We start from the raw sequence: 25,752 nt of genomic DNA on the forward strand, positions 1-25,752 counted from the left end.
CGCCCGCCGTGCGCGCCTGCATCCAGCCCTGGCGGGGCGCGCCGCTCCTCAAGCTGCTGGCGCCGCTCCTCCGCCTCCTCCCCGCTCGCGGGGGCCGGGCCACACCGGGGCGCTTGCTCCTTACTTGGGGGGCTCAGCGGCGCGGAAGTCGCCGCCTGCCTGCTTATCTGGCTTTATAGCCTCGGGGGTCTCCATAGCAATGGCTGCCCTGGAAGCGGGCTGGGCCGTCAGGGCAGGAGCGCACCCGGCGGGAGAGACCGCCCCTGACCCCCACCCTTTCGTGGGCCACGAAGTCGGGGAGCGGCTCCTCCTCCGCGCTCCCCTGGGGCTGCCGCGGCGGTTGCGGGGCGCGGGCGGCGGCTGCTAGCTGGGGGGCCACATGCACCAGGCCAGGCCAATCCCAAAGTCACAGCCGTCTCTTCTCGTCTCCCCGCCCTCCGCCCCTACCGGAGTCGGTGCCCTCGGAGCCTTACAAACTTAGGACCTCGCGCCCGTCGAGGAAGGCGGAGGACTGCCTCCCAGCGGTCCAAGTGGAAGGAAATGGGACCCCATTAGGGCAGAACTGACCATAATGGAGCTGGGTGGCGGCGGCAAAAGGCGAACCGCGAGTAATTGGCGGGGGTGTGGGGGTACCTGCGCTGCGCGCGGGGTGAGGGGCGCTTATTCTGGCTGAGAACTGCCACTCGAAGTGTAGCGAATCACGCACTCGCACACAATTGTTCCTCCCGCACACGCTCGCTCGGAGCGGGGGTGGCGGGGAGACTGCGCCCTCCAATCTCCGACGTCTCCAACCCCGACCACGCGCCCGAGCGCCGGTTCCCGGCGGTTGACAGGCGGGCGGAGCCGAGACGCGGCGGCCAGGACGGGCGCCTGGGGATTCGAGAGTGCTGCTGCCGCGTTCACAACTCCCCCGCGCCGCCTCCCCGCCGCTTCGGGGCCGGCCGCCACCCCGGAAAAATGTGAGAGACCTACGCAAGGCTTCCCTACGGTCCTCGCCTCCCTCCCAAGCACAAAACCACCCCCAGCCCACCGGGCTCTGATTTTGACTACTAGCTGACCCCTTTCGAAGGGAAGGAGAGAGCCAGCGTCACTGGGGGGTGGAAAAACTACCGCATCCCCTCTCGCTCCTGAGGTGGGGGGCGGTGGTGCTCAGGCCTGTGTTGAGGGGAGTCAGGGCTCCTCAGAGGGGGATGGTAGGGGGGGTGGAGGTGTATAGGGGTAGAATGAATTATTTGTGAAGTCTAAAGAAGTGAATCAGTTATCAACTCATAACAGAATTTACTGAGACTTTTCCCGAGCTGGGCATTGTGTTCCCCAGCTGTAGGACATACAGAAGCAGAAGCTCAGTTCTAGATAGAAGAGACCATCCCTCTCAAGCAGGAAGACAAGACCAGCATAAAAATGTAGAGGCTATCAGCAGAGGGCTGGCTACACCTGTTATATCCAAACAAAACCAAGCCTCTGCTTAGAGGAAAAGGTAGAGCTGGGTGTGAGGGGCTCTGGGGCAATCTGGAGGTGGTCTTCAAGGATGTGGGGGGATCTGGCTTCCAGGAAATAAGGAAGACATTCCTGAGGGTTCCTGAAGCAAAGACATGGAAGCAAGAAAAACACCTCTAGGGGACAGTACTGAGGTCTGCTTTACCAAGTACCTTCCTATGGAAGATATAAAATGAGGGGAATGATAAAGCTGTCGTGATGCTGGGCGGAGCCATGATAAGATGCTGTCTGGGAAAAGGTTCTGGGAAAGGAGAGGATTCACCTTTGGGAAGGAGACAGTGGGCCCAGATAGGTGAATGGCGAAGAGCACACAGGGCCCTGCGCTGCAGGCTTCTTGCCTTTCTCTAGCTCCTAGGCTTCAGGGAAGCCCACCTAGCATCCTGGGCCCAGCCATGGAGCAGGGTCTCCTACTTCCCTCTATTGGGGGGGGGGGGACAGTGCATGTGATGTATGCCTGTATATACTGTCAAGCACCTACCCCCTTTATCATTTTTGCATTCTCTAATCCCCCTGCTCTGCCAATTTTCTCTCATGGTGCCACGGAAAGGGCACGGCATTTGACCTCAGAATTAAGTCCCAACTTGAAGGCCTTCGTCTCAGCAAAACGAAGCCCAGAGTACTAGCTCTGCCTGCTTTAGGCAAGATGAAGCTAGAGAGTGTCAGGGAAAGAGCTGTACGGTTAGGTTATTCAGAGTGTAGAAAGCCACATCTCACCCCCAGATGTGGGGGCCTCACCTGGAGTGTCACCCTGGGGGGGCACAGACTATCCAACCCCAGGAGGGTTTCAGGAAAGCTCTCCTTCTACTCAGATAGCAGAAGAAAGGCTTTCCTTCCCTTCATGAATCAATTTTTTCTGCAGCATGAGGGAAATTGCTATCTTCCTTTCCTTCTGTTTCCAGAGTCAGAGAAGGAGGTAACCCTGGAATCTGTGTGTGGCAGGCCAGCCTGACAAACTGGAGGTGACCCAGTGCAGGGAGAGGAGAAAAGCAGTGGGAAGATGGCATGGGTGCCTGCTTGGTCCTAAAGAACCAGGGCCCCTCCTCTGTGAGCTTCTCTGAGACAACTCTGCCTCATTTGTGTCCCTCCTGCTGGGGTGGATGGAGACAGTTGCAGGGAAGCTGAGGAGTGGAAGCAGGTCCCTGTTAGGGCCTCGCCCTGGCCTGGCCCAGAGCGCCCTGCTGGCCACTGTTCCGGAAGGAGCAGCCAGTGCATCTGCTCCAACTGGTACCCCCAGCTGGGCCAGGCCTGTGGTGGGATGGGATGGTGACAGGTCTCAGGCCCCAGAGCCTTTGCTCTGACTTTTCCGTAGGCTCAGTACGTTCTGAACAGAAAAGAAATAGCAAAACTGAAAGGGGGGGAAAAAAACCGCTGTGCGTGTGCTGCAGAGCACTGAGGCCCCGACAGCCGGAATTAGAAGCTGTCGCTTAGGGAGCCGGGAGCCGAAGGCTGACAGGAGAAGGAGCTGCGGCAGGGAGCAGGCAGGCGCACAATCGGCACTCCCCCCTCACTTCCCCTCCACCTGCCGAGCCTCACCCTTTGCAGGCCCCAGGCCGGCAAAAGGGCTTCTTCCCAGAGGCGCACTAAGCTAGGCTCCTAGGTTCCTGTCTGCAGTCTGTCACTCCGTCTGCCGCTGCCCCCCCCCTCCCAGACCCCCTTCTTTCCTCCTCAAGTATCACCAGCCCCCTCAACCTGTCACGTTGCACCAGCTCAGCAGGGTTGGGCCTGGTGGCACATGGCTGGGAGATCCAGAGAGCTGGGGAGGAGTGGGGGGTGCAGGGGATGGGGTGAGTCAGCAGGGGACTCTGGTATCTGAGTCAGCAATGGGACTGAGAAGGGGGTAGGAACCCTTCCCTTAATGTAAAAAGTGAAACTGACGCACAATGAGTGGACAGGGAACCTTGCCCCTGCCCCAAGGGTACACAACAGGAATTCACCTACCCCGGGCCCTGAGGGAGGGCATTAACTCCTCCCCAGCACTTCCCCTGCAGCCAGAGATGAAGTCATCTCCAGGGCCCAAAGACTCCAGCATTTTCCCAGGGGGCACCCCGCCCTTTTTCCAGAGTACAGGAAGCAGAGAGGTGGGTATCTGGGCCTCCTAGGAAGCTCCCAGCCTCTTGTGCTCTCCTAGCCCATTCCTGGGCTTCCCAGCTCCACCCTGGGGGCCCAAAGACTGCCTGGTCTGGTCTCCTTGCCCTCAGCAGTCATTGGCAGAAGCTGGGGACTCTCCAGTGGGCTCTCTTCGGTGTTGGCTCTGGCTTATGCCCACGTGCTTGGGTCAGTGAATTCCTCTAGCTTGGATCATCATTCCTGTAAGGCTCTACCCCTGGGCTGGCAGGGAGATGGGGCAACTGAGTGCCCAGCAGGAGAGCTAAAGACAGGGCACTGCTCTGCGGTTCAAGCATCCCACCCTTGGCTATAGCCAGTACGTGTGCAAACCAGATGTGTCAATGACGGGCCTTACTACTGTGAATGGGCAGGGCCCCTAGTCCCAACCTGTAACCAGGGAACGCTAGGATCCCAGAGGTCAGGGCCCCAGAGGGATGGAGGGTAGTGGTGGTGGTTCCGTTTATTTTCCGAAGGCACAGGGCTCAGAGCTAATGGCATTTGTAATAACTCTCTAATGAGAAAACAACCTCTTCCCAGAATCAATCCCTACCTGCCTTCTCCCAAGCCAGTGCCTGTTTCCATTTGGGATCTGGGATTACGCCACAGGTGCAGTGAACAGCTGCCCACAAACCCCTTTCGAGCAAGTGTTGGATTCAACCATAACTGCCTGGTGTAGAATCTGACCGTTGTTACGCCTGCCTAAAGGGGCCCAGGTGGCCTGGAGGTTCACAACACCATTGCCCTAGGCTCTTCTGCTACAGCCCTGAGGGTAGAGACAAGGAAGGGCCACGTCTGGGTGGGCGGTGAAGAAGAGGGGTGACCTCATTTTCCAGTGGTTGTGGCATCAGAGCTGACAGAAAGGGAAGTGAATCCCCTTCAGGCCCAGAAGCAGGACCATTTCACTGGGCTCTGGAAGGGACCTCACCCTGGGATTCAGCTCCCCAAGGGTTTTTCTCCCAGGCCATTTCATTTCAGGAGCATACTCCCATCCTACCCCCCATTTCTCAGCTGTAAAACAAAGGCCAGGCTTAGGCAGGAAATATTGGGACGAGGGTTCTCTTTAGTAGGAGTGAGGAGGAGAAAAATAAATAAATCTCATAGGAGAGAAAAATGATTCTAACCTTATTAGGCAGCCTGAGCAGGGGTATATACTGAGGATGTACCCACCCCCCACCAGGCCTAGGAGAGTCCCCCAAAGGCCTTCCTTAGACCTCCCTACTAGCCAGAGGCCCAGTCATCTCAGCAGACAGCTGAGGCAGCTTTTCCATGTCAGCCTCCCATCCCCCACAGGCAGGAGGCCAGGGAAGGGACCTCAGCCCAGGATACTGGAAGCAGCTGTCCCCAGGGAGCTTGGACAGGCTCTGTATCAGGGAACTGACAAGGTGGCCGACTTAGGACAGGTCTGAGAAGGGGCTTACAGCAGAAGGGTTTGGAGTTTGGTCCTGCTTGACCTAGAGGGGCTAGAATGGAGGCTCCAGACAGCTAGGCCTAACCCTCCAGGAAAGGACACAGAGTCCAGAGTGGGGCGCCACTGGTAACACACTAGGGAAAGGAGAGTGGGGCCAGGACCCCATTTCCTGCCTCTCAGTCCATATCCTTTTGCCCTCAACAAATGTGAGACACTTACTCAGAGGCAGAGAAGAAGAATGAGGAGTAGGAAGTCAGATCGGAAAGGACCTTGAAACCTCAGATGGGCCCCTGCCCTGATGGTACCTGTTTCTTGCCTCCTCCTCTAGCCTGGTTGTTGAGGAAGGGACTCCAGAGTCCAAAAGAGCCCCAGCTTCCCACAGCCTTAGAATGGGCCTTTCCTCCTGGGGGAATGGAACCCCATCCGAGAGAAGAGTGAATGTCCTTACAGAATGTCCCTGTGGGATAGGGGCATCAGAGGTGGCTCTCCTCGGCGCCTGCCTTTGCTGTGAGTGGGTCCTGGTCACACAGCTCCCTGAAGGCCTCATAAGGCCTCTCAGGCTTGTCCTTGGCCTCAGAGGGTAAGCAGTTCCTGAGGCAGGCCTTCACTGACTCCTTCACCTCAGCCTCCAGGCCCTTCATCCGGACTTCGTACTCTGCCAGCACCTCCTGCTGGAACTGTAGGGACAGCAAAGACCACCGCCTGGCTCAGGAGGGGCCCACCTGCCCACTCTCCCTCCCCTGGATAGTCAAACAAGGAGATGTCCAGTCTGTTCAGATCTCCCAGGAGACTGGGGTGGTGAGGGGTAGTGGAGACCATCAGGGAGCCTGCCAGAGAAGGGGATCCCAACCAAGCAAAGAGATCTGTAGAGCTGCCTCATCTTGAAGGGCCCCAGGACCCCGCAGGAATGAGGACCTGCAGCCCACCAGCGAGGGGTGAATCCCCTTCCTGCCCCCACCCATCTCCTGACTGGCAGCTCCCCAGTGCAGGCCAACTCTCCTGGCGGGCAGGGCGGTAGTCCCTGTCACACCTGCTTTTCCATCTCCCGGATCTGTTCCAGGCAGGCTGCCTGCTTCTCCTCCAGCTTCTCCTGGTGCTTCTCCAGGTTCTCTGTCATCTGGGTGGGAGTGAGAGGCAGGGAATCAGGACAGCCCAGACAGACAACCTGACTCGGAATCCAGCTACAGTCCCTTATCCGGCAACAAGACTTGGGACGAATTTGTTAACCTTTGAACAGTTCTTTTTAAATGTATAAAATGAAGATAATAGTCTGTCTTGCTGGGTTGTGCAGGACTGTATGAGACAGTTCCTGGCTTAAAGCGTACCACACAAGGTCTGGATTCAGTAAACAGACCCCATAGAGCCCCCCTCCCAAGCACCCCAGCTCAGCCAGCTCTGTTACTGTTGTTAATAGTCCCAGGAGAGCTTTAAGTCTATTCTCAGCAGGGCTTTACTTCCTCTTCTGACTCCTTGGAGCCTCAGGAAGTCCCCCTCATTCCCTCATACCCACCCACCCCAATCCCATCCTCCCCTGGCCAGCTAGCCCCAGTCATTTCCATCCAGGGCAGCTGGCCAGAGACAGATCTCTTTAGGCTGGTACCCTAACCTCCACACAAAGGCCAGAACTCTGGGGTAGCCCAGGAGCTCCATCTTCCCTTCACTGCCTCCTCCCATCCCCCACTGCATGGGCCACTCAGGACTGTGTGCCTCCTGAAGACAACTTAAAAGCCTGGGACCACTGCATCCCTTCTATGTAGAGTGTGAGTGTCTGTGTATGTGTGTGTGTGAAAGACACAGCTCTTACACACCTGCTTAATGACTTGCACCACCTCCTGGATGTGAGAGTTGTTAATCTCTCTCTTCAGTCTGTGGGGGTGATCAGAGTTTCAGAGAGGGCAAGAGGCCCCTAGGAAGAGCTGGGTATGACCAAGTCTCTTCAGGGTGTAGACCAAATGAGAACTCTACCATAGGAGCAGATACCGCCTGAGGGTGGGTGGGAGGGGGGCCGGACGGTGGTGGTAATCATGGGAAGCCAAGGAGGAGGTTAAGGGGCCTTTGGGAGCTCCAGGGGCTGTCTGAGGAGAGGGCTTCCTCACTAAACACACTGTCCTTCACGGCATACAGGGCAGGCAGCTGCTGTCCCAAAGTTTCACCACCCTGTTTGTATGATTAGTTTTCCCTGAAATTCTCTCTGCTCAGAGTGATGGCTTCTGTGGCCCATGGAGAACGCTCTGATCAGAGGCGACAGAAATGGGGTGACCTTCCAGAGCCAGGGGACAGGCACATCTCTGGGAAGCGAGTCAGGATCCACTTGCAGGGAGGCCCCCTTCCCACCTAATGTGGTCTCTGCTCAGACTGACCCTGGAGTTGGAGTCAAGGGCGCACCTTTCCTGAGCCATCTTGTCAGGGGTGACTTTGATCATGGCCTGAATCCGCTCCAGCCTCTTGGCCTCCAGCTTTTTTTTCATCTCTTTGGTGTCACTACAGAGAGACAAACATCAGGGAGATGTTCTGTGGAACCTGAGCCCTCCCGGTGGGAGGTGAGGGTCAGGCATGGGTGGGAGGCAATCATACGTCTCCAAGGTCTCCTTGAGGGTCTTCAGCTCTGCCGCCTGCTTCTCTCTGGCCAGCTCCATCATCTTGGCGATTTGCTGCGGGGCAGTGCAGGGATCAGCTTAGTTAGAGAAGCCCTTTGCTGTGCGGAGCCTGGGGCAGGGGGCAGGTTGGTTGGGTTGTGGCTGCCCCCCCCGCCCCCGCCCCCGTCCCCGCCCCCGCCCCCGCCCCCGTCCCCGCCCCCGCCCCCGTGCAGGCACCTCAGCCACGTGCTGCGCTTTGCGCTTCAGGATGCACTCGTACCGCTCCTCACCCTGCTGCAGCAGCTCCAGCTCCAGCCGGTCCTGCAGCTCGCGTGCACGCGCGTCCGCGCCCTCGGGGCCCTCGCGGCCCTCGCCCGGCGCGGCCCCGGCGGCCTCCTCGCACTGCAGGGTCCTGCGGACGCCACGTGGGGACCAGCCTTGAGCCCTCGGCCGCCCCCCGCCCGCCGGCGCCACGGAGGGCTGAGCCCGCCGCCGCCGCCGCCCTTACCTCTTCTTGCGAGAGCCCTTGCCGGGGCCGAGCCGGCGGCCCCCGCACCCCCCCGCGCCCGGCGGCCCCAGCCCGGCCAGCTCCGCTGCGCCCCTCTGCAGCAGCTCCTCCCAGCGCCGCGCGCCGCGCCGCTCCAGGTCCCGCAGCTCCTTCTCGTGCCGCCGCTGCAGCTTCACGACGCCCTTCAGCTCCCGCAGCTCCTCCGGGCTGGCGGTCTGGGGCTCTGCGGGGGCCGGGGTGAGGTGCGCACCGCCCGGGAGCCCCCCATTCCCACCCCACGGGGTTCTGGACCATCCCCCAGGCTCGTTCTCAAGATCACTCGGACTCAGCAGGCCTTACCCGTAGCTTCTTTCATAGCCTCCTCCTTGGCCCTGGCCCCAGCTGCTGCAAGAGCCACAGGGTGGGCTGACAGGGGTCCCAGGGTGGGGATGGGGGGTTGGTTCTGGCCTGCTCCTCCCCGACCCCTGGTGGGGGGGGGGTGGCAGTATGGGCACCCTGCAGCGCATTTTCCCAGCAGTCGTTTGCATCCCAAGTGAAAGTGTGTTTTGGGGGGATGTTCCTGTGGGTACCGCTGGAGAGGTCGAGGCCCTTCCAGTCTGCGGGAGGATACTACGGTGCATACCTGCAGACCCATTGCTCGTTGGGGCCAACGCCCCGTTGACTGGGCGGACAACTGGACTCCCAAGTGGGAAGGGTTTCTGTGTAGGGAGAGTAGATTAAGAACAAGGCTCCAGCAGCTCTCTCTGTCTCTCAGCCTAGGACCCTGGCCCCTCCCTCATTCTCCCTCTGAGAGGGCAAAGCTCCTGGACCAAGCAGCACAGACCTCAGGCAGACCTTCCATGGCTTCCTTGAGCTTCACAGACTTCTTGTCATGGGCACTGAAGAACTTGATGGGATTGGCCAGAGCCACGGTGAGATCTTGGGTGCATAGGGGCATCATGGGACTGGTGTGGAGTTGTCCCTGGAAGGCACCCCCATCTCACCTACCCCCAGGCTATCCTGTCATGCCCAACTCTGGAGGTTGGCTTGAGGAGGAGGAGGTGGAGTGGACCACCTACCTGCCCAGGTGTCAGGTACATAGTCCTTCAACTCCAGGAAGACAAAAAGGGCGGGCATGGTAAGGGGCAAGTTGCTTTCGCTATGCAGGCACAGATGGTGGTAGCCTGTTGGGCAGGACGGGATGGGTGGTAAGCCATGCCCAAGGCCACCCAGCACTGCCCGAGCAGCCCAGTACTCAAGGCCTCTGGTTTAGAGGCAGGGAGACCAGAGTCTGAGTCTGGTTTTGTACCTTCCTCCTTATGTGACGTTGGGCAGTTTCCCTTAAAGCTCTTGAGATTTTCCTTAGCTGTGAAATGGGGTGAATAGGATCTTCCTCATGTGGTTATGGTTAGGATTAAGTGAGAAAGTGTTATAAACCCATAACTCATCTTAGGTGCCCCGTAAGTATCAGTTCCTTGGTAAATTGCCCAGGTAGTTCCAGAAAATTATAGGCATTCTGTGGCAGAGGCCCCACTGCTGTCAGTTTCCTCTTCTTGCCCCAGTCCTCATACGTGAGAGGATTAGGTAAGGTCTCAGGGACACCCCCAGAAGCTGCTGCAGCCCCGGGACAGGCTCCTAATGCTGGCCTTGGTCTCAGACTGACTAGCAACAGCAAAGAAGGACTCCATCCTTACCAGAATTCAGGGCATTAATGGGGATGATGCGGTGTCCAAGAAATTTGTTGCCTTCCTCCAGTACAGCCACCCTGAGGGATGCCAGCTCAGGCATCAAGATCTAGGGAGAGTTTGGGACAGGACAAGCTGGGGAGGGGAGAGGATGGCCAAGCTGCCCACATCCCTGGCTTCAGAAGTCTTAGTGTCAGTGTGAGAACATGGCAGGTGTTACCAGATTTGGTGAGGACAGAGGGCACACTCTTAGGCCACACACATAGGCATCCTCTTAGCTCATGCCATGGCTGGTCCACACAGGGGAGAAGGGCTGGCTAGGCAGCTCAGGGCTTGGGGGTCCTGGTGCAGACAGTCCTGAACAGCCTTGCCAATGAGTATCGAATCAGGACAAAAGACCCCTGCTGGACTGGGACTCTGTACCCTGGACTGGGAGTTCACATTTCTGCCTCTCATCCTAACATGAACACACACGTGTGTAAACACACGTGCACCTGCGCGTGCACATACACACACAGATTCACACATAAAATTGTTCAGCAAGTAAATTTCAGTAAATGTGAATTTTGGACTCTTAAAAATCAGGAGGGCACAGGGCGAGGGGTAGGGAGAGCAGAACGATCAAGGACCTTTATTTAGTTCCTCTTTTCTATGAGTAGAGGCCAAGAAGTGGGGACAGATCCCAGCCCCTGCCACGCCCTAGCTCCCCACCTTCTCAAAGACAAAAGGCTCCTCCTTCCAGACAGGATTGATGGAGTTGGCACTGGGTGACAGCTTGGTGCGATAGCGCCTCTTGGGGTCCCCGGGAAGGCCAAAGAGTTCCACTTCCACATATGTGCGCACACTGCGATCCGACAGGAACTGTCCAGAGATGACCTGGGGACCCACGGGAGGCCAGCCTCAGCTCTCTACCACCCCCCACCCAGAGCTCTTGCCTCTAACCTAGAGCCTCTAGCTCCTGGAGCTGAAGCACCTGTTCTTGGCTACTGTGAAGAACCCCATCCAGCTGGGGCCATGTGGCTCAAGGACTTTGGCTAAGCTCTGGGCCACTAGGTGCTTCCAGCATTCAGGGAAGAGGCATGGGCCTCCCCACCTTCCTCCCCAGGCAAGGAAGGAAAACAGCACCCTCCCTCCTCGAGGGCCTGGGGCTCCTGCAGCCCCACTCTGCCCACTCTTCTCCCCTCCCCCACCCCAGCCTCAGCCCTTCCCCTTGGTTTCCATGGGGACCAAGAGGCAGCCTCCAGTGCTGAGGAGGAGGCAGTTTCCAAGGCAACTCTCTACTGTGAGAACTGGCTTGGGCTGAAGTTTTCAGGATATCAGAGGAGGGGGTTGGGAGTGGAGGAGTAGAGCTCCTGTGTCCCAGCCCTCCCAGCCACATGTCTGTCTCAGGGGCTTGCCGTGATGGAAAGGGTGGTGGCCACCACCACGTCGATGCGGTCCACTGAGAAGGGGTTGAACTGCTTGTCCGGCCGCCGCATGAACTCATGCTTGAGGAGGTAGCCACTCTGCCCGTTGAACTCAAACAACGCCATGTTCTGCTGCATGGGCAGGTCTGGGGAGGGGGGGCGGGAGACAAGGGCACTCTGTGAGCAAGGCCCAGCCCCAGGTCTACACCTAGTCTCAATCTCCTATGTCCCTCAGCCTCTCCCGTCTTGTGGAGCGGGAAGCTTGGGTGGACTAGAATGATGAGGGCTTTTCATGACCCAGCCTGCTTCTCTAGGGTGTCTCATCTCTCAGGAAGGCTCCACAGGTGGAAGTTAGCGGAAGCAAGGCCACAGTCGGGCCGTTACTCACAGTGGAGGCTGAGGCCAGTGAAGCCAGGGTTTCTGTGGGCTCATTCAGGCACAGCAGCCAGAACTTGGGCCAGCACTCTGGCCTCATCACATGTGTACACACTCATACACGTGCCATCATATAGGCACGAGCCAAGGCATTTATATCCCTAACCGCTCACATGCCCGCATGTGCTACCACAGCCTCAGCCAACCTCAGGACTCCAGGTCTGTTCTAAAGACAACCCCCCAGGAATGGGGTGAAAGTAAGAGAGGCAGAGAGCGGGTGCAGGTTCTTAGGGGCCTCAGTGTACCCTCACCCATTGTCTGGAAGTTGAGGGCCACCATCTGGCAACCGGCGTTCCAGAACATCTGGGGCATATAGTTGGAGGAGTCCATGCGTGTGCCCTTCGGGTAAATGCGGCTCATCTGGCGCTTGTTGTAGCTACCTGGGAGTTGAGGAGCTAGCCCAAGGCCGTCCACACCCGAAGGACCCAGCAGCTCCCTCTGTGTACCCTGTCCCCAGGCCTTCCCCACCCCACCGCCCCACCTGGGGACCCTGGCTAGAGAGGCCTCAAGGATACTCCACGAACTGCACTGAGGCCTTGGAGAGCAGGTCATAGGCCTTGAGCTCTGTGAAGGACGAGATGACATAGCTTCTGTTTTTCTCTGTGTGGGAGAGAAAGGGGGGGGGCTGTCAGGTGGGATCCCCCCCACCCCCGCCCTCCTCCCTGCCCTCCCTTCTGGGGTAGCTCCCTCCAGCACAGACATCCCTTCAACCTAGCAATCCCCCCAGGCTCAAGTGTTGAAGAGGCCAAACTGCTATGCAGTCTGGGTGGGTAATGGCGCGCTGGGGGTGAAGGATATGGGCGGGAGACATGCACGCGGAGGGGGTGTGGGCCACAGTCTGGAGGGTGAGGGGCGCAAGCCTGGGATGGCACAGAGAAGGGGAGCCCAGGGGGTCAGGAAGCTGGGAGGATGTGCAGAGGGTGAGCGCGCAAGCTTTGGCTGAAACGTGAGGGTTGGAGGCATGGGTGGGAGGTGTACACCGGGTGGGGGGGGGCAGGCATGCCCGGGGGGGGCCTAGGTGGGTGCTGCAGACTGCGGGTTCCAGGCCCTAGCAGTCAGTGTGGTAGAGGCCTACACTGCACAAGTGTGTGTAGAAAGAGGTGTCCATATCGGGGGCACGCCCAGCTGAGAAGAGCAGTGAAGCTAAGTAGTGTGGGTGCACACAGAGAGGGAGGGGTGCGAGGGAGGGGCAGATGAACCCTGGCCAGTTTCTCTGCCTGTGGCCCTTCTCTGGAGCTCTGATGCCTGGCGGGGTCAGCGCTCCTGGGCGTGGGCCAGCCTGAGGCACCATTTGGCCCCTGGAAGCCACAGAGCCTGCAGGAGGCTGCAGGAGCCCCAGGCCAGTAGGGTTCAGATGGCCTGTCCTAAGTGGCCTGCCTGTCACCGAGCATTCTGATTGGTGCCAAGTTCCTCAGTACAGCACAGGGAAGCTAGGAGCCACTGCCACTTAAAAAAGCCCTTTGCCTGCCTCCTCTGCTGGCTCTTTCTATAAATAGAGCCCCCACGTCCAAGGAAGGGGGGATCCCTTTTCCCCTTCCTCCCACCCATCCAGCTGCTCTGCTGTCAGGACATACTTCTCAAGGGCCTTCTCCTGAGTCCAGCCTAGCTTCCAGCTTAGCATTTTCCTCCCACCATGTGCTCACTTACGGGCAGAGAACTCAAAGGAGATGAACTTGGTGGGCTGGATGTAATTCACTAGGCTGGACATCTCCTCGTAAGCTGTCACCTCTAGGCCTGCTGTGCCCTAGGGAGGAGAGGGGAGGATGGAGAAGAGGAGGGCAACCCAGGGAGGTGGCCCCATGCCAGCTCCTGGAGGGCTCCGCCCTGGGGACAGCAGGAGGGGCTCGGGGCTGCCCCCTACACACCTCATCCGACTGCATCTTCTTGAGCTCCTCCTCATCCAAGTTTCCCGACTCCTCCTCCTCCTCTTCCACCTCTTCCTCCTCCGGCTGTGCCCCGTCCTCACCAGCCCACACTGCCACACGCACATCCGTCAGCACTGGGACCACAGTCCCTACACGTGGCCTCCAGGCCCAGCCCCTCTTTCCCCCTCTAGGCGTTTCCACACCCTGACCCCTCGCCACCCAGGCTGACTCACCTGGGTCCTCTCCCACAGAGGCACTGGGTGGGCAGCTGTTCTCAGCACCCCCACCCGGCTCCTTGCTGGGGGTTGCTGGGACAGAAAACTGGTTCTTTTTGTTCTTGATGAGGATCTTGCCTCGGAGATCCTCAGGGCTGGGCAGGGGGATGCCTGGTTTCAACTGTGGGAGAGAGGAGATGGTCGGCACCATCTCCATGCCTTCAGGGTGCAGCCTAAGCTCCTTCTTCCCAAGCTGTGTTCCATCTGTCCTGCCTGTTCTCCTGCCCTGCTTTGTCTCCCACAATTTCCCCCATCTTGTGTATTGCTCCTGCCATCCCAACTTACCCAGTTCCTCAGACAACACTCTTCTCCCTCACGTGCCTAGAATACCATTTCCTCACTCTCATCAAGATAAATCCAGTAACCCTTTGGATTCTGGCTTGCCATCCTTTCCTCCAGGAAGCCTTCCCTGATGCCCAGGTACTCCCATAGCAGCCACTGGTTGCGATGGCTTGGTTACTTGTTTGTGTCCCCACTAAAGGTGAGTGACCTGAGAGCTAGGACTGTGTCTTTGTCACTAACAGGCCCCTTAAAGCCCAGCACAATGCCTGACACATGGTAAGTGATAAGATCCTGGCCCCACAATCCTCCCAGATAAATCCCAACATCCTCTGGGGACATCTGCCTCCTTAACCTGGCCACCACGCTGCCCCAGGCCCCCTGCCCCCAGGCCCAGATGTTCCATAGCAAAGTCCACTCACTGGGAACTTTTCCAAGGGCTCTGTGAGCAGCATCTCCCCAAACGTCATCCGGCAGTATTCAGCCATCTTGGCCTGTTGGCGGGGTCTGCAGGGAGCAGAACTGACGTAGGGTTCAGCAGCTCCACCCCCTCTTGTCCATCCTTCTGGACCCCTGACCCAGGTCATCTCATTGGGGACGCAGGGAGGTAGGGACATAGGCAGCAGAGCCTGAGGTCCTGAGGAGCTTGTATGGACACCCTGGGCGGTGGGAGAGCTACAGGGCATGACTAGAGGTGGGGGATGGTTGGGGGAAAGAAGCTGCAGGCAGGAGATGGGGACAGGGGAGAGAAGGAGGCCGAACAGGTCTGGTCTGATACGCACGAGTCCACATGGTTTTCAAATGACAGGATGACAGGATAGGGGGAGGTCTTAAAGGCACTTTCTGCAATGGCTTCAATTGCTTCCTGGAGGAGAAGAGGGCTGGGTGGGGAGGAGGTCAGTGGCCCAGGTCCCTCCTCACCCACCCCACCCCACCCTTGCCCCCAGCGGCACCCTTCTCCACTCCCCAGTTTCAATATGCAGAGAACTGGAGGGCCCCCATTGGCCCTGTCTCCTCGGGTCCCCTTTAGTCCCCTCACTGATCTGAGGCCTCCTAGCCATCCTTCTTTTCTGTTTTTACCCACTCCCATAATCCCTACCCTGGGGCCCTTCCCTAGTGCCACTGCCACCAGCTTCCATGCCCGCCCCAAGTCTGACCTTGAAGTAGATGTCTGTGGTCATGGTGAAGCCATGGGTGATAATGGGCTCCTCATCAGGGAGCTTGCCCTTCCAGCAGTCCAGCTCCACGCAGCGGCAGCCGGCCAGCAGCACCTGGCGGTACATCTCAGCCGACGACAGGCCAGAGAACTGGCCGGCTGAACCAGAGCAGAGGGGAGAGGCCGGTCCAGCTCGCCCCTGCCCACTCCCACACCATCTGTCCTTTTGCAGCCTGCGGGCTCGCCCCGCAGAGGGATGAATTCAGGGGAACAGGAGCCGCACCCCAACCCCAAGAGGAGAGAGCACGCCGAGGTCACCCTGGTCACCTGTCAGGTAAGTGTTGTGTGAGGAGTTGATGAAGTAATGGTTGAGGGGCTGCGTCATGTCCTGGTGGAGAAGCAGCTTGTCCTGGGCCAGCACGCTGTTCTCAGGCCCGCAGAGAAACCACACCATGCCCTCGGGGGAGAGCTGGCCTGGGGGTGCGGGGCAGAGGAGGGAGGGGAGAGCTGTCAGGGCTGCAGCCCCTGGGCAGGGCGGGTCAGGCCACAGAGGGGAGGGGCTCCCTGAGTCCTCACCCCTCTGCACGTTGATGCCACTGGGCTCATACTTGTCAATGAGGCCCTGCACCTGGTCAGGCCGCGCCAGCGGAAACAGCAGAGAGTTGAGACGGGGGTCCCTCTGTTTCTGGTTGATGAACTTGGTCAGGTGTTCTTTGGTCATGTAAGGTTTGGCCTTGGCATGGCTGCAAGCCAGAGAGGGCACAGGTCTGTGGCCCCCCCCACCCCGGGGCTAGAGAGCACGGACAACTGCCTTCTCCAGAAAAGCCACCTAATTCCCAGCAAGGCAAGGGGGATTTTAGCCACCAGCCCTTCCCCAGGCCCAGCCCAGCCATGGAAGCTCACTAGGAAGTGAAGATCTCATCTATTTCTGGCCGAGGACAGAGGCTCATGAGGAAACTCTTGTAGACGGATTCTGGGAAGTCCTCAGGATTGATGGCATCGTTCTGGGGGAAGAGTGACCTGATCATTGCTGCACCCACCTTTTCCATGCTAAAAACCACAAATGAGGCCCAGCCCTGTACAAGGGAGCCTGTCAGAGGGAGGGCTCAGGGCAGGCAGAGCAGCATGGAGCTGGCTCCTGAGCACCCACTTTTCAAGGGGCTGGTTGCTGAGCAGAGAGCATGCTGAGCTGGTCTGTCTTGCCCCTGAACTTGGACACTGGCTAGTCCCTTGGCTGGGGCAGGATCAGAACTAGGAACAACCACAGAAGGAAGAAGAAGGGGTTAGAAGTAAGCAGGTCTGCCAGAGCTGTGGGTGATCTTCTTTCTTTCTTTTTTTTTTTTTTAAAGTAGAGGGCAGATGTTCCAAAAGAGGCATCTCATATAGAAACAATGCACCTAACAGCAGAGCCCCCTAATGCATGAGCAAAGCCTGACAGCAATGAAGGGCAAATAGACAATTCAACAGTAGTGGCTGGAGGCGCCAGGAAGCACGAGGAGCAGCCACAGAAAAGACAAACTGGACTTGATCCAAATTAGGAAGTTTTTGTTTTGTTTTTTTCAAATTAAAAACTTCTGTGCTTCGAAGGATAGCATCAAGAAAGCGAAAAGACAGTCCACAGAAGAGGGGGAAATATTTGCAAATCAAATATCCAGGAAGGAACAACTCAACAGTAAAGAGACAAAAAAAACCCAGGGGAAAGACAGGCAGAAGATTTGAACAGACATTTCTTCAAAGAAGATATGCAAATGACCAATGAACACATGAAAAGATCATCCATCTCCTTAGTCACTTGGGAACCGCAAACCAAAAACACAAGGAGATACCACTTCACTCCCACAGGACAATTCCAATTCTAAAAAGACAGACAATAACAAGTGTTGTTGAGGAGATGGGAACCTTCGGACATTGTCGGTATGATGGTACAGTGGTCAGTCACTCTGGAAAATGGTTTGGCAATTCCTCACAACGTTAAATATAGAGTCTCCATGTGACCCAACTATTCTACCTCTAGGTATAGAGAGTGAAAACATACGTCCCGACAAAGTCATGCACTCGAAGGTTCATAGCAGCCTTATTCAAAATGATTAAGATGTGGCCACAACCAAAAGGTCATCAGCTGATGAACACGGAAGCAAAAGGCGATAACTCCAAATCCCAGGATATCACTCAGTGGTGAAAAGGCACGATGTGCTGAACTGGACTACAGCGTGGAAGAACCCTGAAACCCTTATGTTAAAGGATTGAAGCCTGACGTCAAAGGTCACGTAGTCTGTGATGTCCAGCTTAGGCAACTTTACAGAAAGAAACTGCAAGGAGATTAGTGGTCTGTGAGGCATCTGTGCCTTTGCATTCCAACCCAGAAAAGCCCCTTAAACATAGTCCAGGATCCGGAAGGGTAACATCAGGCTTAATTTGGAGCTAGAGCAGAGGGTCTGAACAAGAGAGCCAGACTGTATCTCCCTAAGACTGGATCTTGGACCCATTGGCTACAAGCGAAGAGGGGTCAGTGACTTCTACTGGGACATAAGGAGAGCTGACACGTAAGAAGGATGGCCAAGGTGGGAGCTCAGCAGGCAGGAGAGGAGGGTGGAAGTGTAGTAGAGGTCCTGGCAGCAGGGCTGTCTGCAGGAGCCCATTCCCACTCTCTCTCCACCCTCATGCTTGCGTTCCTGTGACCTTCAACATCAAGAGGGCACCAGAATGCTTGAGCTGTGACTTGAGAGGGAGGAGTCTTCCTGGGCCCCTTGTGGACAGGTAATGGATGAGGTCTTAGTTTTATTTATAAATTACAAATTCTTATCATGAGGCAAAACCCCATGGGGTGCAGGTGGTACCCCATACAAAGGCTCTGGCCAAGGGGGCCCAGGGGTCTTGAGATCCACTTCCCTAGCCAGGCACAAACCCTGGGCTCAGGGCTGTATCTGCCCAGAGGACTCCTTTTTGTAATCCACAGAAGGTCCCTCATGGGGTGACCCAGCCTACATCTTGTAATTAAAAATCATTTAATCAGAAGGGAAAAAAAATAATGTTTTCCTGGGTTGAGCTAAAGGCTAGGTCTTGGCAGCTTCAACCCTTGGTCTGTTCCCCTCCCCCGACACTCTGCAGAGCTAACCCCTTCCGCACCCCGGGTGCTTGCTCTAAACGCAGTCCACCAACCACTGCCCTCTCTAGCCACCCAGGTGTAGGCAGTAAAGACCAAGCTGCTCTGGACCCAGGCACCTCATCCCCACTCCCTGGAATCTGTCTCTGTGCCTTGTATCAGAAACCAGTGCTCTTGGGTTAACTGGCTTTTTGGGCTATTGGCTGGGCCCTACAACCCCAACTGGGCCTGGCCAGCTCAGGGGAGGGCCTGGGCTGGGCTGGGAGAACCACTCACCTTGCCTTTTGGGAGGTGGCAAGCACTGAGGGCAGCTTCCACCCGCTTGCGGTCAGCAGGAAACATCTGGAAAAAACTAAAGGAGCAGAGAAAGGCAGGAGCCAAAGAGCCGGGTCAGACCTGGAGAGGGAAGGCTTCGAGGAGCTGGGCGGAAGTCTGGGGACAGGGAGAGCTGGGGAGACTCACTTTTTCACAGGAATCTTCCCTTCCGGATTGAGCTGCATCTTGAGCTTCACGAGGCTAGTGGGGCGGAAAGTGGCTTATCAAGGCCCTGGGGCTGGCGCGTGGAGCCCCACACGCGGATGCCAGGCACACAGAGGCTGGGCACACAGGCACTTACATTTTGTCCAAGAAGGTGCTACGGGAGGCATTGGCCGTCAGTGGGTGCTTGGCAAGGGCCAGCACATCTTCGGCCCAGCTCTGCGGGACCCCAGAGCACAGCAGTGAGACCCCTGGCCACACATGGATGCCCCCACCCCCTGCAGCCCAGGCGTCCTGCAGGAACCCCGAGCTACCCCAGGTGCCCAGCCCCAGGCCTGCGCCGCACACCTCCCCACACACCCTCCGGCGCACCTTGCCCACATTCTCCTTATAGGAGACGAAGTTGTGGAAGGTGAGGTCTACCATGTCAGGGCCAGACACCACAGTGAGTGTCTTGAGGAGAAAGTTGTTGTCGGGGAAGTCCATGTTGAAGACGTCCCGGAGCTTCTGGCTCTGCAGGAAGCAGAGACACAGTTAGGATCAGAAGCGTGCCCCTGTCCCCTCTCCACTGCGGTTCTCCCCATCCCTCCCCACCGCACTAGAACGGTGGCCACCTAGGGTGGAATCCCATCCCCCATGGGCCTCAGCATCTTGGCCTCCCTGACTCCAGGTGCTAGAGTGTGAGCGAAGAGCCCACAAGAAGAGATGAAGCCAGCACCCAGCCTGGGTGTGCTGAGTATCATGTTTGCCATTTTCCATTTGGAGATGGATTCTTAGCTCCCAGTCTCATAGAAGCCTGCTTTCCGCCAACCCCTTCCTCCAATTTTCCTGCCGGCTTTAGACAAATACAGGCAAGCGGGACGGGGAGGGCAGTGGGCATAAGCCACACTCCCAGGTAGTCTGAGTTGCTCTGGGGGCAGGACCTGGCCACATGACATCTCTTCACCATTCCCTGGTACCAAAGCTCTGGCAAGCTCAGGGGCAGCCACACCCCTTCCTCAACTCAGGGAGGAGGCCTGCTGCCCAGCCTGGGAACTCTTCCCCTCGCTGTAGAGATCAGGCTTGCTACCCCCACAGGGACTCCTGCTCTCTCCCAAGGAGCTTGTGGCCATGCTGAGCCTGGGCTGCCACTGTGCCCGCCTACCTTGGGTATCTTGGCAAACTTCCCAAAGCGGGTATCCCTGATGCTGGTGATATCCAGAAACTCCATCTCCTGGAGCATGCCCCAGCAGGAGCAAAGAAGGGATGTAGACAAAAATGTCAGTGAAGAATGAAGAACAGAGAGGAGGGAACTTCCAACGCCCCTTCACATCTTGGCTGACTGCCTTCTGTAGAAGCCAAGACTTTCCGGGGTGGCCCCTGGAAGGTTGGTGGACCCCAACCTTCCCTTCCCACCAATCAGGTTCTCCCTGTTCATGGTGAGCCTCCTCCCTTCTTCTGTCCATTCCTTCCCTGGCCACACAAGTGACTCCGGAGCTGTGGCCTGCGATTTTGCCCACTCTCCTGGACTCGCCCCAAGCTCCCCCTCCCTTCCCTACATCCCGGTGCTGAGACCCTTCTGGATCTGTCTGAGCCCTCAAGTTTCCCAGAACCACAGGTAGAGAAACAGGCTTTTTCCTTTTCCTCTCCCAGGGCAAATAGCCCCGGCCCACAAGAGCAGAGGCTGCCCCAGAGCCACCCTCCCAGGTCATCGTGTACTCCCGGGGCATTCACACCCCCACCCCTGCACTATCAAAAGGCCGCTTGGACTGAGTGCATCAGCAGGAGCTCAGGGAGGGGGCTGCCTCACCTTACTCTGATATGTCCAATATAAGTAGTAACCCTTGGGATCCACACGGAGGATAACTGGGGAGGCTATTGTAGTTTCCTATAGACAGAAGTGGTCAAAAGGAAAAGAAACAACAACAACAACAAAAAGACAGAAAAAAAGAAAGGGTCAGCTCTCAGCTCTGAGACCTCCGGCCAAGCTTCCCCGGCCCAGGCCAGGGTTTCAGAGCTCACCATCTCCCTGGGAGGCGGCTGACCAGGGACTCTGCAGGCATATTCTTTGCTCTCCAGAGCTCTGGGCTAGGCACAAGCCTTAAAACCTCTGAATCAGGGGTGGGGAGGGGGAGAGAATTAGAGATAGCGTTTCTGAAAGAGAAGTTTCCCCTCTAAATGCCAAATAGAGGTTCTCCCTCTAGACCCCAAACACGTCTCGGCCCCCACCTCCCCCTGTTTTCAAAGGCCACAGCTCAGCCAAAGGGCTAGAATGTCTCCTTGCAAGACTCAGTGCTGCCCCTCAGGAGAACTCAACACAGTGAGAGCTAAGAGCCCAGCTCCTGCACTTGCATGCGAGGCCCTACACCTGCTACCTGGCTTTCCACAGGCCCCATCCCTGCCTCCACAAACCACTCCCCAAAGAACCCATCCCCAGCCAATCCATCCAGTCCATGTCTATGGTCTCCCACAGACCCCAAGCGCATTCCCACCTCCAAGCCTAAGAACCCAGCCCTCCCCTGCCTGAAATACCTTCGGAGAGCCCCCCAAGTCTCCCCTCTTCTGAAAAGCCTTCCATGAAACACACTAGACTGGTGTGGATGTGGTTTGCACAGCTAGAAGCCTATCCATAAAAATCCCCGAGGGCTTGTGGACTCCAGGGAAACCAGCCTGTGCAGTAGCTAGCTAAACTATAAGTCTGTGTGCTAGACCCATGAGCTCAGGGCTCCCTGTTTGCTGAAGAAGCCCGGGAATGATCACCGCACTAGCTTCTAAACTCCCATTCCACTCACAGAGGGCAAAGGCTCGCCTTCATTTTGATGGTCTTCGTATGCATATAAACCAAGATAATGAAGTTGAAGTTTCCAACAAGGCATGGTCGTTGCTGCCCACCAAACAAGATCATGTGCAGAATTTACAAAGGAAATGGTTAAAAAAAAAAAAAAAAAAAGTTCTCAGGTCAAGGATGGTTAGAGTCTGGGGTAAAAAACACTTTGTGAGGAGGCTAATTTTGGAGAGATCTATCTTGTGAGCTCCACTCTCTGCCCTCCCCGCAGGAGGGTTGGTGGTGCCTGACCCCTCACTTTATTTTTTTTTAAAGATTTATGTATTTATTCGAGAGAGAGAGACAGAGCATGAGTGTGTGGGCATGAGCACAGGCAGGAGGAGGAGGGACAGGAGGAGAGAACAAGAAGCAGACTCCCCACTGAGCACAGAGCTCTGAGCAGGGCTTGATCTCACAACCCTGAGATCATGACCCGAGCCTAAATCAAGGGTCAGACGCTTAACCGACTGAGCCATCCAAGTGCCCCCTGACCCCTCACTTTAAGTGTAGTGAGGGGTTTCAACTATACTTAGAAAGCTTTGGTCCCCCCTGCAGCTGTGGGGCAAAGTAGACTGGGATCTGACTCCTGCCCAGGAAACCGAGTGTCAGAAGCACTGAGACCCTGGTTGTGCTCGATGAGCCCAAACCCCAGGGTGTGTTGGTGCAGTGAACAGAGTGTATGTGCTTGGGTTCAGAGTGGTCCTGTGGGAAAGAGGGGCAGAGTCCAAAGCTACAGGAAACTGAAGGTGGTAACTGGATTCCAAGGACCTGACGAAGTAATTTTGAGTGACCTCCCAAAACAGGGATGGCAGAAGGATCCCTATGTAAGGGACCACCAGCTCGGTGGGCAAGGGTCTCCTCACTTTGAGGAGAAGCCTCAAAAATGTCCACCAGAGAAGGACTAAGCCCAACATTGTGCGAGGCTCAGAAAGCAGGAGCCCGTTGATGATAGCACCTGTTCAGTTAAGAACTTTGCTACCCCCTCCACCTCCCTGCCTGCACCCCATGGTGAGGAGGGCTTGGAGGAAGATCAGAGACCCCTGCCACCAATCTTAGAACACCTACAGCCCACATAAACCACTCCTAGAAGGAGGAGGGCAGAACACATCATCCAAGACTTGAGTTCAGAATTATAACTCATTTCTGAAATAAGACTGCATTTTATGAGGAAAAGTGATCCTAGGATTGTCTATTATCCAGAAGCAAATGGAATGTCTTGTGACTGGCTGAGTGTCCTTCCACGAGCAGGAGAAGAGCTTCTCCCACCAGATACACTGTGAAGGGACCATGGGAGGCAAAATTGAGCTGGGAGTTGGTTACATATTTTGCCTCGGGCTTATTCAACATGGCAGGACGTACTCAAGTCGTTGGCCAACTGGGCTAAAGGCATTCTGAGCAGAGCCCTGTCTCACAGGCACAAATGCCCTGTGACTAGGCTTAGGAGATTCCTGCTCCTGGAGTCAGGATTCTTGGGCCATGCTGTGCCCTGCGTCAGGGAGGGGAGTGGGGCACCCAGCTACACAGGTACTGGCCTGCAGAGAAGGCCATAGAGCGTGTCCCCACCCCTAATGACCCTCTGCCCAGTCAGGTTACACACACTTCCCAGAGGAACTGAGAGAGGCCACTTCATTTTTCATTCTGAGCCACTTCCTTCATTCCACAGTCTCCTGGGACCTGTCACCACCATGCCACGTCGCCCACACCACTCGTAGGGAAGCAGAAAGCGTCTCACCAGGGGCCTCCTACCCATAGTCATGGCAACCAGATTACTCAGCCTAGTGCAGCCCTGAATGGCCAAGAGCTCCAGGCTGCCTTAACTCACAGACCCAGAATCCCCTCATCACACCAGTGAGGAGAATGAGCCAGTCCTAAGGGCCTCCTCTCCCCCCAAGAGCCTTCCAGCTTCCTTCTCAAGACCAGCCCACTGTGATTAGCTCATGGGTCTGCCCAGCAGCCTCATGAAGGACCCCACGATGTTCTCTTCGCCTGCCCAAGGGAATCCCTGGCCTGTCCCAACATTTTCAGAAGCCAGGAGGCCCAGAATCTGGGAAGCAGGCCCCAGTCTGAGAAGGAAAAGACAGCAGAGACAGAGGGACAGGGCAAAACAGCGGCTTCCCCCTTTCCTTGCCAACAGGCGGGTGGCGGGAGCTCAGCTGAATGCAGCCTGCAGAAGCAGAAGTCGATCAGTTCCTTCCTAGGCCCCTGGGAGCAGAAGCCTCTGGTTCTCCCTTAGGGTGCCCCTCAGGCTTTATGGCTGCCCCGCAGCAGCTCGGGGGAGAATGGGGCCTCCCTGGGCCAAGGCAGGGCCAGATGGAGAAGAGCAAGAGCAGGGCATCTGTGCTAGAAGTAGGGGCCTGGCCCTGCCACAGCTTTGGGGTCTTTGCTCCCACTCGTGCTGAGCTCAGGATGCCCCCTGCTTGTCTTGGGCGTTTGGGGGACGACAGACCCCAATGCAAAGAGAGTCCCTCCCTTGAGAGTACCCCAGTGGGCACATCCTCCCATCCCATCCCGACACAGAGCCCTAGCCCCAGCTGTCCCGGGGTGAGTGTTCAGGGTCACATACCCTTGCCAGGCTGTCCTATCTGCTGCCTGGCCAAGCCACATTGGCGCCACACAGGGCAGACATTAACCAGCTCCCTCCCCCACAAAGCCCCTAACGGCAGGGCGCCACCACCCCAGTGCCCCACTCACATCGTCCCATTTGATGAAGCGCTCCCCTTGGCTCAGATAAGCCTTCACCTTGGGGGACAGCAGGACAGGGTTGAGGAGAGACATGGTGCTAAGTGTCCCTCTCTGGAGAGGCTATACAGGCACACACGGGCAGGAGGAGGAAAGGAAGGAAGGCCGGCTGGAGGTGCGCCAAGCTGGGCTCACATGGCATCCGTCCTGAGCGGGTCCGGAAGTCGGATACTCTTAGAGCCCCCGGGGTAGCAGCGCCTGGTAGCTGGCGGCAGAGCTGAATGCTTTGGCCAGAGGCCCGTCTGCCTTTTAAATCGGCCTCCTCCCACCTGCCTTCAGTAGGGACGTTGGGGGGAGCTGTGGTCACTGCTCCTGCCCAGGGAGGTTAGGCTCCCCTCCCTAAAGCCCCCGCCCTCCGCCTGTGTCTCAGCACTTCCTGCTCAGGGCTTCCTTCTCTGTGCTCTTCAGGACTGAGGGGCGGGTTCCTGAGGCCTGGTTTCCTTGGAGCCCGGGCTGGTGGGGTGTTGGTGGTGGTGGGCAGGGGTTCTCAGTCCCAGGAGTAGTCTCTGGTCGGATGAAGTTGAGGGGCTGGAGAAGGAACAATAGAGGGACCACATGGGGTCCTGGTGCCCAGGCTGAGCCTGAGGGGAGTGTGTCAGGAGCTCCCAGGGGAAGGGACCTCTGCAGAGGTGGCCTCTAAAGCACGGGAGTCTCTTCCAGGGGCTGAGGAGGCTGGGACGCCTCTGGAAGTGGGAGCTGAAGGTGGGGCAGGGCCCAGCTGGGATTGGATGTTTTGAATAAGCAAAGTTTGCTGAACACCCAGCTCCTCTTTCTCAATGCTTCCTCCCATGAAAATGAGGTACGAGTGAGGCAATCACGCCTCTCAGCCGCCTCCACGCGTAACTAAGTCCTCTTGGCCCCCTGGGCCTGGCAGGGCCTGGACCCTCCATAGACCAGACATGACCCAACACACAGCAACACGCAGCCACCAGCCTCCACAGTGCTCTCTTGCCAGGCTCTCTTCTCTGCTCCGTGCCCAGGGCCTGGGTGAGAATGCTGGGACCAGGAGGCTGCTTAGAGAGACCTTGGCTCTGGGTTCCTTGTCAGGGTACATGAACCTCACACTGACCTGGCCCAGGGAGCTCAGTCCCAGCCTTGCTCAGCCAGCTCACTTCCTCTTGCCTAACTTGCTCCTCTTTATCACCCTTCTTAACTTAGCTGGGGGAGCAGGGAGCTCTGCCTGGGACTTCCTTCCCCTCTCAGGGCCTGCCTTTCTGCCCTAGGGCCTACCGTGGGCCTTTGTGCCACCCCTGAACAACTGTGGGACCCTCACCCAGGAAAGGGATTCCAAGATTCTGAGACCAGTGGGGTGGATCTGGTAATAAGACCTCAGAGGCTATGGCAGAAGCTCTGGAGCTGCTCTCTGCTCTCCTGCCCTCTGCCCTCAGAACTCATCCTCTCTCCCCTCCCTCCAAGCCTGCAGGCTCTCATCTCTCCTCCCTGCCTCCCTCCAGC

At 57.2% G+C, this 25,752-nt stretch overlaps 1 protein-coding gene across 7 annotated transcripts; it reads right to left on the reverse strand.

Annotated features, from left to right (window-relative positions):
• Positions 1-4,672: 4,672 nt before the first annotated feature.
• LOC111162302 (phospholipase C beta 2) lies at positions 4,673-24,656 on the reverse strand. 7 transcript variants are annotated; one of them, XM_022526632.1, is made up of 33 exons: positions 24,250-24,656; positions 20,545-20,622; positions 19,900-19,968; positions 19,128-19,268; positions 18,895-18,974; positions 18,741-18,794; positions 18,555-18,630; positions 16,079-16,179; positions 15,752-15,918; positions 15,503-15,649; positions 15,177-15,334; positions 14,802-14,884; positions 14,442-14,526; positions 13,699-13,861; positions 13,466-13,575; positions 13,248-13,344; positions 12,116-12,200; positions 11,852-11,976; positions 11,157-11,311; positions 10,471-10,635; positions 9,769-9,868; positions 9,154-9,258; positions 8,919-9,013; positions 8,718-8,793; positions 8,435-8,500; positions 8,096-8,318; positions 7,825-7,999; positions 7,586-7,662; positions 7,397-7,492; positions 6,820-6,877; positions 6,042-6,128; positions 5,512-5,688; positions 4,673-4,977 (listed from the first exon to the last, which is right to left on the reverse strand). In XM_022526632.1, the coding sequence occupies exons 1-33, from the start codon at positions 24,331-24,333 to the stop codon at positions 4,873-4,875; spliced, it is 3,663 nt and encodes a 1,220-aa protein (XP_022382340.1). In that variant the 5' UTR covers positions 24,334-24,656; the 3' UTR covers positions 4,673-4,872. The 7 variants fall into 7 exon arrangements, 6 of the variants coding, with proteins under 6 accessions (XP_022382340.1, XP_022382377.1, XP_022382385.1 ...); XM_022526669.1 differs by adding an exon at positions 20,757-20,844 and having other exon boundaries at positions 4,910-5,688; positions 8,435-8,479; positions 24,250-24,298; XM_022526677.1 differs by lacking the exon at positions 24,250-24,656 and adding exons at positions 20,757-20,844; positions 21,527-21,563 and having other exon boundaries at positions 4,910-5,688; positions 8,435-8,479.
• Between the last annotated feature and the right edge of the window lie 1,096 nt (positions 24,657-25,752).

Source organism: Enhydra lutris, unplaced genomic scaffold (assembly GCF_002288905.1).
Source record: "Enhydra lutris kenyoni isolate GAN:26980312 unplaced genomic scaffold, ASM228890v2 scaffoldscaffold4, whole genome shotgun sequence".
NCBI classification, from domain to species: Eukaryota; Metazoa; Chordata; class Mammalia; order Carnivora; family Mustelidae; genus Enhydra; species Enhydra lutris.

Excerpts from the sequence above, each read along its gene's own strand:
- LOC111162302 (XM_022526632.1), bottom strand. The coding sequence starts at position 24,333 with ATGTCTCTCCTCAACCCTGTCCTGCTGTCCCCCAAGGTGAAGGCTTAT. Across the intron at positions 11,312-11,851 it reads CCTCAACTTCCAGACAATGG|ACCTGCCCATGCAGCAGAAC; the intron begins GTGAGGGTACAC and ends CCCCCTCCCCAG. Across the intron at positions 9,259-9,768 it reads CATTAATGCCCTGAATTCTG|GCTACCACCATCTGTGCCTG; the intron begins GTAAGGATGGAG and ends CCTGCCCAACAG.